Source organism: Acanthochromis polyacanthus, chromosome 6 (genome assembly GCF_021347895.1).
Source record: "Acanthochromis polyacanthus isolate Apoly-LR-REF ecotype Palm Island chromosome 6, KAUST_Apoly_ChrSc, whole genome shotgun sequence".
Lineage (NCBI taxonomy): Eukaryota > Metazoa > Chordata > Actinopteri > Pomacentridae > Acanthochromis > Acanthochromis polyacanthus.
The window spans coordinates 32472011-32487214 of record NC_067118.1 but is presented as its reverse complement, the minus strand read 5'-3'; the positions used below and the strand labels follow the sequence as shown (position 1 = coordinate 32487214).

Here is a 15204-nt window from a genome sequence, read left to right as displayed (position 1 = left end):
TTCAACAAAATTCAAAACATTTCACCCAATAATCGCTCAGACACAAGTCTCAAATTCCCATAGACCGCTTGCACCATAAACTAGTGATTTGTAGTACTAATAAACGGCAGTACCCATAAGGCACCGCCATACTTCCGGAAGTCCTTTTCTTTCTTTCCGCCGTCGTTGAAGTCCCTTTTGGGTTTACATCGGCGGGTGAGTTGATAGAATCTATCTTCATCCGCGACATTTAGGTCATTATTTCACAATCCCGATATGGTTTATCAATCATTTATATTTAATTTACATGTCCTGACTAAAATTAACTCATTTTATTATTGTATACAGTTAAAGAGATTAGCTGTAGAGCAAAATGCTACTGCTGTAGCGGCTGACCGGCTACTCCGTGAAGGCCTACTACTTAAAATTCTTAACAGCGTGGCTTACAGTTAAAATTGTAAATTAACTATAATAAGAAGACACAGCATTTAAAAACCCACATTTGTATTAATACTTCAGACAAATTGCTACGACGGAGTGCATGTAGCAGAGTAGCGTGTGTAGCAAGCTAGCTTGCGAAACACTAAGCTAGCTACACTGACACCGACGGTGTGTAGCTAGCGAGTTAACGTTGGCCAACACGTTTACCGTGAGGCTAACTCCAGAGCAATTTATTGCGCTTAGTTGTTATTTCAGTGACTCGTTTTAGCAGCGAGGGAAGGTACTGTCTATGAACGTGACAGTAAATTAATGGTAGTTACCCCAGCCCGATGCTAAACTTGTTTTCATACGGTAGTACTCTTAGCAATTCAAGCTAATCAAGTCTTACCAGAATTGGGCACGTTGTGAAGTTATGCAGCAAAATTCAGCCTGACACATGTAGAATTTGTGGTAATCTTGTTTTCTCTTTGTCCTCAGTCACCATGGCAGCCCTCAGACCCCTCACGAAGCCCAAGATTGTCAAAAAGCGAACCAAGAAGTTCATTCGCCATCAATCTGACCGATATGTCAAGATTGCGGTAAGTGTGAATTAAAAGATGCCACCGCTTTTACCTGCAAGGGATAGTATGTAAGTGAGTAATTCCATAACATGTTCTGTTCATCTTCCAACAGAAAAACTGGCGTAAGCCCAGAGGTATTGACAACAGGGTCCGCAGGAGGTTCAAGGGTCAGATGCTCATGCCCAACATTGGTTATGGTAGCAACAAGAAGACCAAATTCATGCTGCCAACTGGCTTCAAGAAGTTCCTGGTGCACAACGTCAAGGAGCTTGAGGTCCTGATGATGAGCAACAAGTAAGTCGAAAATTCCTAAACGTAGGAAGTAATGTAGATAAGCAAAAAATGTTGAAAAGTAATGCGGCTAATTACTTTCATTATTATAGAATTGTAAATCATTTTTGACTCGTTATGTTTCTCTGTTGCAATATTTTCGTATTCTTAGCAATAAGAATTGCAGGTGATTAGACTGTCGTATTGACACAAAAATAAATCTTTTGATTTAGTTTTGACATTTCATTTGTTAATATTTGATAAGTCTGTATAATGTTAGTTGAGCTTGATGCCATTGTGAAATTGTCCATAGCCTGTTCTAACTACAGTATTAACATAAAAAGCTTATTGCACATTTTATAAGCCTTGAATCAATTTAACAGTAAAATTTTGAGGAAAGTTTGCATTCTCAGTCTTGCGTATCTGCGTCCCTTTTTACAAATGTAGTTTCTCTACCAGTGTTTTGCAATAGCTAGACACTTTGATTTGAATATTCATAAAGTGGGATCTTATAAAACAGGAACTAATGTGAGTAAGTCCATCTTAGTTTTATCTCATCAGCCTTTGATTTTGCAACAACCTAATTATGGAAATCTCATTCTGTTAAGAGTAAGGTTTTTAACAGCCAAACACCTAGATGGGAGCATCTTTTTGTAATGCATTGTTGCATCAGTATATCGAGAAGAAAAGATTTAAGTCCAGATCTGCCTCTTGGCACCTGTCAGGTGAGCCTGATGTAAAGTTGCCACGATTAGTTGACATAATCAGTGTTCACTCTAGTGTGTTTATCCAGATTTTTAACTGACCTTTGTTTAAAATCTTCAATTTGTTGTAGCCAATATTTTTTTTCTCTATCACTGTCATCTTTGTTTAATCACATCAGTCATTGTTGGCTACAGTCAGCAGCAGTAAACACAACATAGTTGCACCATTGCTACAGCAAAATCATTTTGGTTCATTGTACAAGCCAAAGAGTCGAGGCTTAGAGGGTATGGGAGCACTTCACTCAAAACAGAAAGGTGGTTTGTATGCTGCAGTTTGGTTGGCATGCTACAGCAGCACACATGTATGAATACCTGAAGGTTGAGGAAGCATACAGGTTCTACTAGCTTCCCCCTAATACAGCTGACTTCCTAGTGAAGCTGCTATCAGTTACATATTTTTCTGTTCACAATGGAATAGTGTAGAATAGTGACTGAACTAAAATCCTGATTTTTATGATGGGTAAAGTCACCATACACACAAAAATACTGGCTGTGCTCTGAATTTGTGTTGTATTTACATAGATTTCAGTGTTACTACCAAATTCAGAGAACAATTGCACGATAAGGGAAAAAATTCATGTTGTAAAATGTTTGTTTAATATACAGTTGTGGAACATCACTGCTGACTTAATTATTAGCCCATCCCTTTTGAATTTTGATCATCTTGCAGTTTAACCCTACAGTTTTAAACTTATATGTAAAGATTTGTTTGTAGTTAATATTTTTACAGTGATATACCATTTGTCAAAATGAAATGAACGTGTATTTTTGGGAGGAAAATTAATCCTTAAGACTATTTGACTAGTTTCTTAATGTGAGAAGCAATTTAGTGTGACTTAACTTGACCAACAACACAGCAACCTGGCAATTTCAGACAGAGATTTGAATTGATCTGTTGGATATTTGTTAGTTGCTGAATGCTGATAGATTTCACTGTGGATTAGAAAGTGATACTGAATGTCTGGCAGTTTGTGCAAAGGCAGGTAGTTTGATTAAAAGTGCATCAATTTTAACTTGCGCGGTGTTGGTTGGCCAGCCAAGCTGACACAGCTGCTTCTGCAAAAAACCTTGTTCACACTTCTTACTTTGTCAGTTATCACAGGATCAAGTAGACTATGGATGGATAACCTTCTTTGAATTGTGATATTTTAAGGAAGCCATTTGCAATAATGAAAAAGATTCTCCTTAAATGTGAAATGAACTGTGTTTGATCTCTTGAGGGCAAATTTTGTCTTTTCTAAATGAGTTGTGTGATTCTTCCCATCCACTTTCTGAGGCAGCAGCTTAGTTTGAGCAGCATGTTCATATTATTGTGCTCATAAATCCATTGAAATTCTACTTTGATCATTAAGGATATGTTTTACAAGCTCAACATGAGTTAAATCTAATCAAGCAAAGCCAAGCTTGAGCTGAAATTTAGGTCACTAGTCACTTTGTGAACAAACCTCCATCGTTAAACCAGCTTTGTGTCATTTAATTTTTTTCTTCAAAGTGAATACTTTCATATGAATGGCATAGTGCCATTTTCCCACCTTTTTAATCATTTTGATGAGAAGTCTGCACAGTGAGATGAATAAAATGCAAATGAATAATTTATAGCTTTATGTGGTCTTATGACCTGCTTATGCTGGCATGTTTTAGAAATGCTGAGAATTCAATGAGGAAGCTCAGAACTGGTTTTTCATGTGCTGTGTATGTAAATACAAGTACAGCAAAAGCATGAAATCCAATCTGATGCAACATATCAAGTAGTTTGTTTGTTAAATAACTTGGATACAATTATTAGTTTACAATGGTTTTACTATATTACAAGTGTGGTTTTATTGGTGATGCTTTTGCCCTGAAATTTCCAATTGAAATCATTTCAGTGAAAGCAGTTTGTCATTAACTAAACCTTTTTGCTTTTGTAGGACTCACTGTGCTGAGATCGCCCACAACGTCTCCTCCAAGAACAGGAAGCTGATCGTGGAGAGGGCAGCTCAGCTGGCAATCAAGGTCACCAACCCCAACGCCAGGCTCAGGAGTGAGGAGAACGAATAAACTGCTTATTAATAATAAATGCTCAAAAAGGAAACTGGCTGGTGGATAATTTTTCTACACTGTGTTGCTTGTTGACATGATTATTGCACAGGTCAGGAAAATCTTACATGTGTGAAACTAGTTTCAAATCTGAACCTTGAACTGCTTTTATCAAGGAGAAAGTCCACGTAGTAAAATTTATTGGCTCAGATGTTGATTGTATTTGCTACACAGTTAAATTTGTTGATTGTTCAAGAACCAATAATGGAGCGTTTTGCCATGTGGAGGGGTGGCTGAGAAACAACATGAAGTGACCCATCTTACCGAGGTCACAAGTCGTTACAGATTAAGATTTGATGTTAACTCGAGATATTTATAGATCTGAGGAGTTGGATTTAGCTTAAGGGTAAACCCAGGTCAAAATAACAATCTGATCTGTTGTGTAGGACTAGATTTTGAAATCCCTTCTTACATGCATGAGACTCTAAAGACTCTGGGATGGTTCAGTGAGTGAGGGCATCCTCTGAGTTATCAAGTGGGCGCCATCCATCGGTGTTTCTCTGATAGGCCCATGACACCTCCAGAGGGTTCAGCAGTGAACCCCAGGTTCACCACCTAGATGCCATCTACTCCCCTTGAAGGCTCAGATGGAGTCCTTTCTCTTTATCCACAGCTGCTGACATCCCTTTTCAGCAGCTCTGGAGAGGTCCTTGATGGCCTGCCTGTAGGCCTGCAGTTGCAGGTTGGTAGATGCAGTCTCAGGTGGGAAGCAGAGCTTTTAGCCCAGGTCCATTTAAAGAAGCATGATGAAAATGGCTCAAACTAGAATATAATGTTTTGCTTCTTTCTCTTAAAAAAAAAAAGGGAGCCCACCCCAACTAAATCTACAAGCCCAATCTGCTATGAAAATCTGCTTTGTTGTAGAAAAGACTAGGAAGAGACACAAGGAGGGACATGTCAAGGCAGTTTTATCGTTTCCACTGTTGTGCCACATTTGCTGATCTCTATCTGAGACACAATGTCCATGTATTTGTATATATTTGCTTATTCAATTCACAATGTGACGTAGTACTCGTTTGTCAGTGGAGCAGGACTGTACTCATGTACTCATAGGAAGGAGGACCAAGGAGGCTTTAAACAGCGGAATGAGATGAGTTTCTTGGCTCAATGGAGTTGTGCTGTTGTCAGTCAGGAGCCAATCATCTTCCATTGTTCCACCAGTCAATGACTCGTCCCTGCACACCCAAATTATGATACACACAGGCAACCACACCTGGCACACATCATTCATACTTTCCATTTTGAGGAAAGACAACAGACCGGTTACACAACAAAATACAACCGCAGCAATATTAATAATACCTCCAATGTCATTTTGTCAAATCAAGTCACCGTTACTTATGTTTAAAACAACATCTGTTGAGCCAAGATGCTTTTCACTGAAGAAATAAAAGTGGGATTGCAAATTTATCTAGCATGTTTTGATATGGGCTGCACAGTGCAGCAGTGGTTAGCACTGTCGCCTCATAGCTAGAAGATCTCTGATTCGTGTCTTGGCCTGGGATTTTTCTGTGTGGAGTTTCAACAAGTACTCCAGCTTCCTCAATTCAGTTCAATTGTATTTATATACCACCAATTACAGTGGGATTGTCTCAAGACGCTTTACAGAACACATATGCCTGGCCTCCCACAGTCCAAAACATGCTGAGGTTAAGTGATGATTCTAAATTGTCCGTAAGTATGAACGTGAGTGTGCTTGGTTGTTTGTCTCTATGTATAGTCCTGTGATAGACTGGTGACCTGTCCAGACTGTCCCCTGCCTTTGCCCTCAGCTGGGAGAAGACTGCAGCCCCACGGCGGCCCTAATGAGGATTAAGTAGTGTATAGATAATAGATAGATGGATGTTTAGATAGTAGGGTTAATACCCTACAGTATTATGTACAATCAATTTATGCAAGAAATGTATGTAGTAAGTTAAACCCTACAAAAAAATGTTAAATACAAATTTCCCTCACTAAATTAAAGAGTCAGGTTTACACACTACATGACAATGAATTATGGAATTTTACCAGACTAATTTTAAAAGTAATAGTCAGTTTTTGTTTAGTCAAGTTCACTTCTAATATTACAACAAATTTGTTTCTGAAACTCATGTAAACGTCTATCAGTGGCAGTGGGATATCAATTTACAAAATAGTAGACACATGATATTTTTAGGTAATTTGGGCAGTAATTCTTCACAGGTGGGACCTTTTTTCGTATGTTGCATAGGCGCCAAAATAGTAAAGAAACGCTCACATGTGAGTTGGCATGCAAACCAATAGCTTCAGAGCTGGTTGTATTCTTCCTCGGGTTAATGGCAATATTCCTCACCTCCTTCCAGATGACTGGACACTGGAACAGAACAAAAGGGGCAAAATGCCCCAAGAAGAGTGTTGACCCATATTATAAATGGAGAAGGCCACATAATTTTGTATAAACACTATTCTCCTTCCAAGATGTGATCTAGGCAAGCTTTTGATAGAGTACTTCTACTGTTTGAGGCCTTTTTGCTCTCAAAGAACATTCTGGATTTGATTCAAGCTTTTTTAAAAAAACAAAATCATTCTAACAGCCCAGGCCAAATAAACTGCATTAAAAATCACAAATGTGATCTTACACATGCATTAATACTGGAGAAATGTGCTTAAGGCGAACTGCAGCAGCGGAAAATAGGACATTTGAATTTTCTGTGTAATTAAATGGAAATTTTGGGTAGAAGGAGCAACATTCTGTCAGTGAAGTTTAAGAAAATTTAAGGAGATTTTGTGTCCCATTCCATTGGGACCTTTTCCTTCGTAACAGAGTGGATTTTACAGATTGGAATTTTTACTTTTACTAAGGAAAGAGAAGTAATGCTCATTTGAAAAATGCGGCAGGTTATAATAAACGCTTCCTGTTGAAGATTTAAAGTGAGATGCTTAATCTGAACTTAAATCTCCCTTCAACGCAGCAGAGGACATCATAGATCTTTTGTTTTTTGCATACTGAGCAGTATTAACAGTGTTTAATTGTGGTTTGGAGGTTTGCAATATGAGCATTTAGTAAATCTGAATTATGGATGAACATATACAAATCCTCTGCCATCACGCTCATAAAATACAATTAACAGATTAAAGAGAATGTTGTCAAAATCAAAATCACTGTCCTGAATTGGCCTGCTCAGGTTGTATACTGTTTTTACGATGTTCAGAGCCGGTTCCCTGCAGAGAAAGTTTCCATTGCATTCTGGCAGGCAAGCTGTGCCCCACAGCCCTGAGCCCTCTGCCATCTGCTCCTGTAAAACTGACATTGCCAGAGATGCAAAAACATAACATTTATTTAGCCAGTCAGCTTGTGGCTGCCTGGATGTGGAAGTAACTTACCAATGATGGTTGGAAACAAATAGACACAGTGTTGGATCTGAGTGTTTTTTTAAGAAAAAAAACCCTGCACCTGTTTGTGGAGCGGCCTGGAAGACTCACCTGGAAGGACTGGATGTTCTCCAGAGAGGGAGGAGAACATGAGAACAGCAGGGCAGGCAGAGACTGCAATGTCTGAGAGATAGTGAGAGCGTCAGGAAGAGGACAGAGTCTGTTTTTTCCTTTTCACTGGTCAGAAAATGAACATGTCAGCAAGGGTAGTGTTTGGAAAAGGGCGCCTCACCCCCAAACAGCTCTCCTTCGCCTTCCCTCAGACAGATTCCCTGAGGAAAGGCAGCCGGTCAGCAGGAGGAAAGAGGAGGATGTTCTCTTTTTCTCTCAGATGTAGACTGGGCATCATCAGAGGGAGAACCAAAGGTAAAAACCCACAGGGAACCTTTATTATTTAATATTAAAATTCAAGACATGTACAACTTTTACAGTTTGTCTCGAGTTTTATGGCTGTACTCAAAATTGCTTCACTTTGGTAAGTCAAATAATCTCCCAGCAGCCTCCAACTTAAGTAAATTATGTAAACTCATTTTTAAAAGGGGTCAAACTGATTGCATGTGCGCGGTGGGCCTGTTAAAATGAACATTTGCTTTACTGTGTGAGTTTTTTTTAACCTTAGTGGTGAACCGGAAAGCATGTGAGACATGTGTTTCCTCTGATTCGTTTTTTTCTCACTAACTGATCTGTGCTGGGTGACAAATGAATTTTGCTCCTCAGACTTTCACTTGCAGCTGGAGTCGATCGCCATAAGATGGCAGTGTGGTCAGTTTGGTCGATGGCGAGGTTGAGCTTCAGGTCCTCCTGCTTAGAATGACCACACGGTCAATATAAAGTCAAATGTAGGCTATTTTAAGGGTTAGTTTGCAATGACACAACAGGAAAATTAGAAAATCAGTACTCTACAGAGAATGCAGTCATACCATTCTTGAAATTCACTTTTCTATTTACATTCCTTTGTTTTCATTTAAATTGAGCATTCACAGCATCTGTTTGTGGGCCAAGGTCACCGCTGCAGTTCTGTGTTCCTAATCTAATCAATGCCTTATCTTTCACACGACATCAATAATGTTGATTTCCAGTTTCGAAGAAGTGCAAAAGAGTCCATTTTTTTATTATAACCAAACCTGCCTTGTTCCCAGAGGTTTTTATCAGTCTTCTCCATCTCCCAATTCTCTTTATTCTGTTGGAAATTAATTAGTCTCGCTCTGAAAGACTACGCTCGCTCACATTGTAAATGGGGTATTAAGGACAAAAGTCTCTGAGGAAATTATCTACACCAAAGAGTACTGTGTCCACTGGAACAGCTGACTAATTAGGCTCCATGCAACAGCGGGTGAAAACATGGAAATGTTTGTTTGCAATCACTTAACGCATCTGTACATGAGGCCGTTGTAGAATCGAGGGTATAGTTTCATTGTGGAAGCCAGAATTGAATGTGTTTTGGTCGTGCTGTGTGGTTTTGTTGCTTTGGCACCTCAAAGTCTTGGTGATGACAACAGTTTTTTCACAGTGAGCCAAAAAAACGGGCAGATGAGGTTCAGAGGAGCTGCCAGTGAGGCTGGAGGAGGGGTTTGTTGGTGGTGGGGGCTCTGGGGGTCAGGAAGTGGCCGGCGTTGAGGCTTGTATGCATGACAAATGGTCAGACAGGTGCAGCCACGGGTCCACAGTGTTTGGGTGGAGGCACCGCCACGGGTCGAGGATTATCAAAGGGCCCTTAAACTCTCCCAAGGGGGGAAATGTGACAAGTTGGGCCTCCAAGAAAGCACATCTGATTTTGGCTAAGTTGCTCAGGTTCGAACTGTTCCTGGTTTTCTATCTATTCGTGAAGCATTTATTTATTTTCACACAATCACAATCAGAATGTGTCACTTGTGCTTGACACCCGCACAGTGTCGGGATCAGATTTAGTGACTAGACATGCATGCAGCTGTTCTGCACAGGAATTTTGCATATGGATTTGCTGCAATGTGCCTGTGTGAGTGTTTGTATGTGTGTGTGTGTGTGTGTGTGTGTGTGTGTGTGTGTGTGTGTGTGTGTGTGTGTGTGTGTGTGTGTGTGTGTGTGTGTGTGTGTGTGTGTGTGTGTGTGTGTGACAGAGAGAGAAAGGCACAGTGCAAATACAAGCTGTGCAAAACGTGTGCAGACTATGTGAGAAAAATGTGACACTGTGCAGGGCTGACAATGAATGTGCAGGTGGTGTTAATTGTGCTGAGAGTTGACTGTGTGGGGTGTGTGCGGATTTGTCGTGCCTAACCTCACAGTGTGTGTGTGTGTGTGTGTGTGTGTGTGTGTGTGTGTGTGTGTGTGTGTGTGTACTGGATGTATATATGTGTGTGAGTGGGTGGGTATGAAGATGTGTTTGACTTGGTGGGGAATGTGTAAAGAGTGTGTGTGGGGGTGGGGGTGTGGGGGGGTGCATGCGCAGGGGGGAGGGAGTGACTATCGTGTGTGCCTGCCTCACTGCGCCCCTCTGGCAGAAAGAGAGAGAGTGAGAGAGAGCATGCAAACACACTCCAGCTCATACGAGAGAGAAGGGCTGTGTGTGAGCTCATGTGAGTGTATGAACGGGGCATGGTAAGTCCTCTGGAAAACAGACAGATGATTAGTTAGAATAGCTCAGAAAACAGGACCACGGCGACATGGCAAGAAAAGGACTTGAACCATCTCTCTCCCTGCTTTGGATTTTATAGTAGAACAGAGCTGAGCTGATAGTATATTTGTGAGGATTGAGAGGAACCATCCATTGAGTTCAAACAGGGGGAGGACGAGAGAGCATCTGAGGGATCAGAATTTGCCCTCTGGAGCTCCAGACGTACAAAACAAGGACATGGTTAAAGGAATTGTTGGACTTGGAATGAAGGAATGACAAAACGAAGATGTTCTTCTTGTTTGATGTGAGCGGCTGAGACCTGGACTCTCGGGTCGCCTACTTTTACATCAGGTGGAACCTCAGCTCTCAGCCTACTCCTAAAGATCAGCTAGGTTACTTCCAGAGGGTGGCTGCGCTGAATAAACCACAACCATGCTGTGTGGTCTGAGGAGAGACACCAAGAACAGCATTGGTAAGAGAACCACACTTTGATCTTTAGAGTCAACTTGTATTTGAGACAGCAGGAGGTCACTGATCACCTGTAAAGAGCTGCTCATTTCTCACATGTGTGAAAGGCAGCTGAGTTGTTCCTCTAGCTCCTGATTGTAGTCTCACATCCATTTATTTGCAAATGTTTTTGATTGTGGAATCACAGATTGCAAGAGATGTCGCTCTGCCTAGCGTCCTGCCATGTGTAACTGGGGCAGATATAGCAACATAAACTGGGTCTGTGTGGGCCACAGTGTATAAATAAAGTTTTACATCTGAAAATAGCATTATGATTTCATTGTCATTGTCAGCGCCGCCCCCATATTTAACCTACATTTGGATTGGGTGGCGTACAGTGCCCTGAATTAAATCAGGAGTTAATTAACTCACCGCATATTTATGCAGGAGGGAGGAATTTAATTTTCACTCACCAGGTACTTCAGCCGCAGCTTCTCAAGCAAATCATATCCATGAGACAACAGCGGACTTCCTCCACTAAGCAATCAGAGCCCAGATTTATTTTATTTATTGTTTCTATTTTATTTTTTTGGTTTAGCAATATAATTTTTTGTCAGCCTCATCCTGATCTTAATTTTGACTCTGAGGGCGAGTGATGGTTATTTTAAGCTAGCGGAGGAAGGCTTGGCGGTACAGTAGTGTTCAGTCACGTGCAGTTCTTTGGGTCTGTGTAACCCAGAGCTAATGTTGCCTTTTGACTGCAATGACAGCTGCTGGACTGTCAGGGCCCCCAGGAGCCCGCATGGCTACGAGGATTTTGCCTATTATGTGTTTGTGATGTGTCACTCATTTTGTGTATTTGTGTGTGTGTGTGTAGCCTCAAAGCCACTGGTCATGGTATTTGTGCAAGGATGTGGGTAAATTTGTGTGAAATACCATTTTATGCTTGTGTGTTTTCTGTACATCACCATAACATGCAAGTCCAATAGAGATATTTTTGTAGTTGGGGTCTGACTCATGCATCTGTGTGCACTCGGAGGCTGAATTTTCTGCTTCCCTCCTTGCATCCCGGGGCTCACTAAAGGTTTCAGGTCAGTGAAGGAATGACAGACGATCTTTGCCTTTCAGCTGTCTAAAGGCTTCATCTTCAGATGTGTGGGCTCCATGTGGACAGTGATAAAGCAGTGGGTTTGATGTCCGCAGAGCACTTGTTTTCCCCCGTTCAGCCTCTACAGAGCAACAGAGGAAGATATCAGATTAACTAAACTGACATTTTTTTTGTCGATCTGATAAGCTCTCTCTACCTAGACCTGAGATGTTGCTGCTTCTTGATAACAGGTTTAATATTTCTGACCTCTGGAGCACTGGGTAATGTGTTGACCTCTATTGGTTTGTTGCACCTCCATACACAATATAGTTTAACAGGACTGTCTCTTTTTTTCTTTTTCTTACCTCAATTTCGTAGTTAATTGAGTTTTTGGGGGATGCACACAGTACAATGTTGCAGTTGTGCTTGTTGTGAGTCATGCAGAATCTTGAATCCCCTGCATTTGTTAACATTTTGATAAATTGGCACCATTAATAGCATGCTGAATTAGCTATTGGCAGTTCAGCTGTTTGCAGTATGTCTATGGATATAAAGACAGCTGTGACTTCATTATTTTTCTACTAAAGAAAACTTTAAATTGTGATGATTCTCAGGCATCTCTGGAGTTACAAGGTTTGTGGTTTGCTGTGATCTTTAGACTGATTCAGATGGATATTGGAGGTAATAAGACAATCACTAAATATAAATCACATTGGATAGGAAATTATTTCCTCAGTGTTTTCTGTGCTGAACGAAATTACAGTAGTTAACTGCTGTTTTTAGAACACCACTAGAAGCAGCAGCCTCTCTGTGTTGTTCTCATTGTGTCCCCTCTTCAACCTGTCCAACGTTTCAACAAATGTCATGTAGTTAATGAATAAGGGCCGATAGTAAAAGTAAGATTTTAATCCAGTTTCTCCACAGTGCTGTAATAAAGCAGTTGTTGGAGACTTTTGCTTGTGAACGGCTTTAGTTTGATGCCCGTGTTGAAAGGCAGTACCATGCCCCAGTCCACTCCTAAAAGGAGAACCTGGCACAGCTCTTTTTCAAGTTTGCAATATGATGTTCAATCACTGCACCAGACAGCTGAAAAGGTAATCTGCAGTGGACAGGATTAGAGAAGTGCAAAGTCAGTTTCCTCTTCAATGTGGCTGCTGACATGGTTTGTACGGCTGCATTCAGGTTCAGAAGGCTGGGCAGTGGCTCGGCTAATCTGAGGACAGCCCTGTGCTGTGTCAGAAAAGGGTCCCACTGTGGATAAAAATAAAAAATAAAAAAATCAGTTTTTCTGCAGAACAGATTGAACATTTCCCTGCTTTTTGTAGCAGCTGCTGCAAATGACATGAAAATGATGATTTCCTCTCCATGCAAGAACACTCCATTAACCGCATGCTGTTCCTTCAAGAAAATTCCCATGCTTTGGTAGTCGCGCACGTCGCGCCTGCTGCAAACGTATTCTTGTGTTAAATGGTTTTCAAGGGTCTTTGCTGCAGACAGAGGAGCTTTCTGAAACCCTTGACCCTTTTATAGGAGTGTCGTGGAAACAGAGTGTGGTGACCTTTCAGGGTCATGCGTTCAGGCTGATCATTGTGGTTCAGTTAACGCTTGACGGATGTGGCTGTTGGCTTAGTGCTGTTTCCATGCCAGAAGCCCTCACATTACCCAGGGTGATGTTCAAAGCATTAAAGTGTGAGCTGATGTCATGATGTGCAATGAGCGGTCATGTTCATTTAGCCTTCTGCTGCAGAGTTTCCCTACACATCTTACCTTGCTGCTGTCTCCTCAGATGAAGGGCCATACTCAAAGGGGAGCAAAGAGTCCGGGGCAACTGACCAATCCCATTCGTCCCGGAGGCGCAGCCTTTCAGGTACAATACAGTCAAACGTGACTTCACATCTTTTGGTTTTGTCTGCTGTCTGATTCACCTCAAAGAGAGGAGGAGTCATGCCATCTCTGACTGAGATCTGTGTGTGCGTGGTGAGCCATGCGTGTGTTGTGTTTTCCTTGATGTTGCACTGTTTTAAATGCTTAGATAAGGTGAAAAATAATGCTTGCACGGCAAACCTGTCATTGGTACTAAACCACACTTAGTAGACTTCACATAGAGCAATTTAACAGCACAGCACAATGTGGATCACAAGACAGAATGAGTTCTGTGATGATGTTTTAGAACCACATATTCATCAATTGATGCCAAACTCATTTTCAGTCACCCACAATGAATACAATTGGATTTCAATTTGTGGCCTGATTGAGTTCAACATCATCCCCATTAAGTGTCTTTTTGCAATAATGCATTGTCTTTCTTTCCAGTATTAGCATTTAGCGTGGTATTAATAAAATTGATTCCATCTTCATTGTCCTCCGTCTGAACTCGCCACAAAGATTCACTAAGGTTGAAAGATGTGGAGGAAGTAGAAAAAGACAGGAAAGTGAGAAAATAAAGTATGAGGTCGCGTGTCAGAGAGCATTTTTAGTGAAAGATTCAGGAAAAGGGTCTTACATTGCCTCTCAGAAAGGGTGATTCTGTCAACCAGATGCTAATGCTGACTGTGGATCTGTGCCTGTGTCTGTATCTGTCAGCAGAGGAGTATCGAGGAGTGACCACTGTGGATCTGATGAAAAGGGAAGGCAGCAGCCTTGGCCTCACAATCTCCGGAGGGTCTGATAAGGATGGCAAGCCCAAAGTGTCAAACCTACGGCCAGGTGGGCTAGCTGCCAGGTGAGATCTCTGCTCTGTGATGCACTTAAAAGCTGGCAACCACACCAAGCTGTCCGGACTTGTTATTCTGCCCCCGCAAACATACACGTGTTGCAAAGTTACACCAGCTCGCCCTAACTGAAAGACTGTAGGCGTTAAATCAGCTTGCTGTCAAACCAAAGTAAAGCGTCACCTGGACTTTTTTTCGCAAGTGCCCAAGAAACTGCATAGATGTGTCGATAAACTGAAAGGTCAAGGCCATTTTCTATTGTCATATTCAGGACTAATTTACTGTCCAGTGATAATTGTTCAATCTGAGTGTTTCGTGAGATTGCTTAATTAAGATGAAACTAATTTTCCCCAACATCAACCACATGAAAAGAAAATGTGGTGGGAGACGCACATTTCATGATGATTTAGCAGCACGTGACTGAAATGAAACACACACACACACACACACACACACACACACACACACACACACACACACACACACACACACACACACACACACACGCAAACAGTTTTGTAAGAATGATACAGCCCCCCTGAAAATGTCTTGGCCAAATATGCCATCGCTTGTCAAGTCCAAGGAGGTTTAAAGACAGACACTGTGCTAATTCTTCCAAGCAGCTTGTCTTCCCACAGCTGAGTCCATGCTTGTATGGAAGTGCTAGCTAATTTACAGGAGAGCGACTGGCAGTGACACAGTGTGATGAGAATGGACCACGATGACAGGCCGTCTCTCTCTGTCTGCTGTCAGTGCTGATTGGCAGTAGCCCAAAGGTTAGAAGGGCAAGCAATGGCAGAACATCTATTTAATTAATTAGCTCTCCAATGAGCAATGTGTTGACTCAAAATGTCAAATGTGAGACACCATGTACAATCATCAT

At 41.4% G+C, this 15204-nt stretch overlaps 2 protein-coding genes across 7 annotated transcripts in view; both read left to right on the top strand.

The window, feature by feature from the left end:
* The first annotated feature begins 70 nt into the window (after positions 1–70).
* On the top strand, positions 71–4088 carry rpl32 (ribosomal protein L32). Its single transcript, XM_022201607.2, has 4 exons — positions 71–195; positions 898–998; positions 1093–1274; positions 3925–4088. The coding sequence occupies exons 2-4, from the start codon at positions 903–905 to the stop codon at positions 4052–4054; spliced, it is 408 nt and encodes a 135-aa protein (XP_022057299.1). The 5' UTR covers positions 71–195; positions 898–902; the 3' UTR covers positions 4055–4088.
* A 3292-nt stretch (positions 4089–7380) lies between these two features.
* The window catches only part of grip2a (glutamate receptor interacting protein 2a), a 43194-nt gene continuing 35370 nt past the window's right edge, over positions 7381–15204 (top strand). For 2 of the 6 annotated variants that reach the window (XM_022201597.2, XM_022201595.2), the window contains exons 1-3: positions 7382–7852; positions 13397–13477; positions 14194–14332. In XM_022201597.2, the coding sequence (XP_022057289.2) occupies positions 7675–7852; positions 13397–13477; positions 14194–14332 (398 nt within the window). In that variant the 5' untranslated portion in view covers positions 7382–7674. Of the gene's footprint in view, positions 7853–9982; positions 10549–13396; positions 13478–14193; positions 14333–15204 lie in introns of those variants that run through there. The other 4 variants (XM_022201600.2, XM_022201596.2, XM_022201599.2 and 1 more) reach the window with 4 other exon arrangements.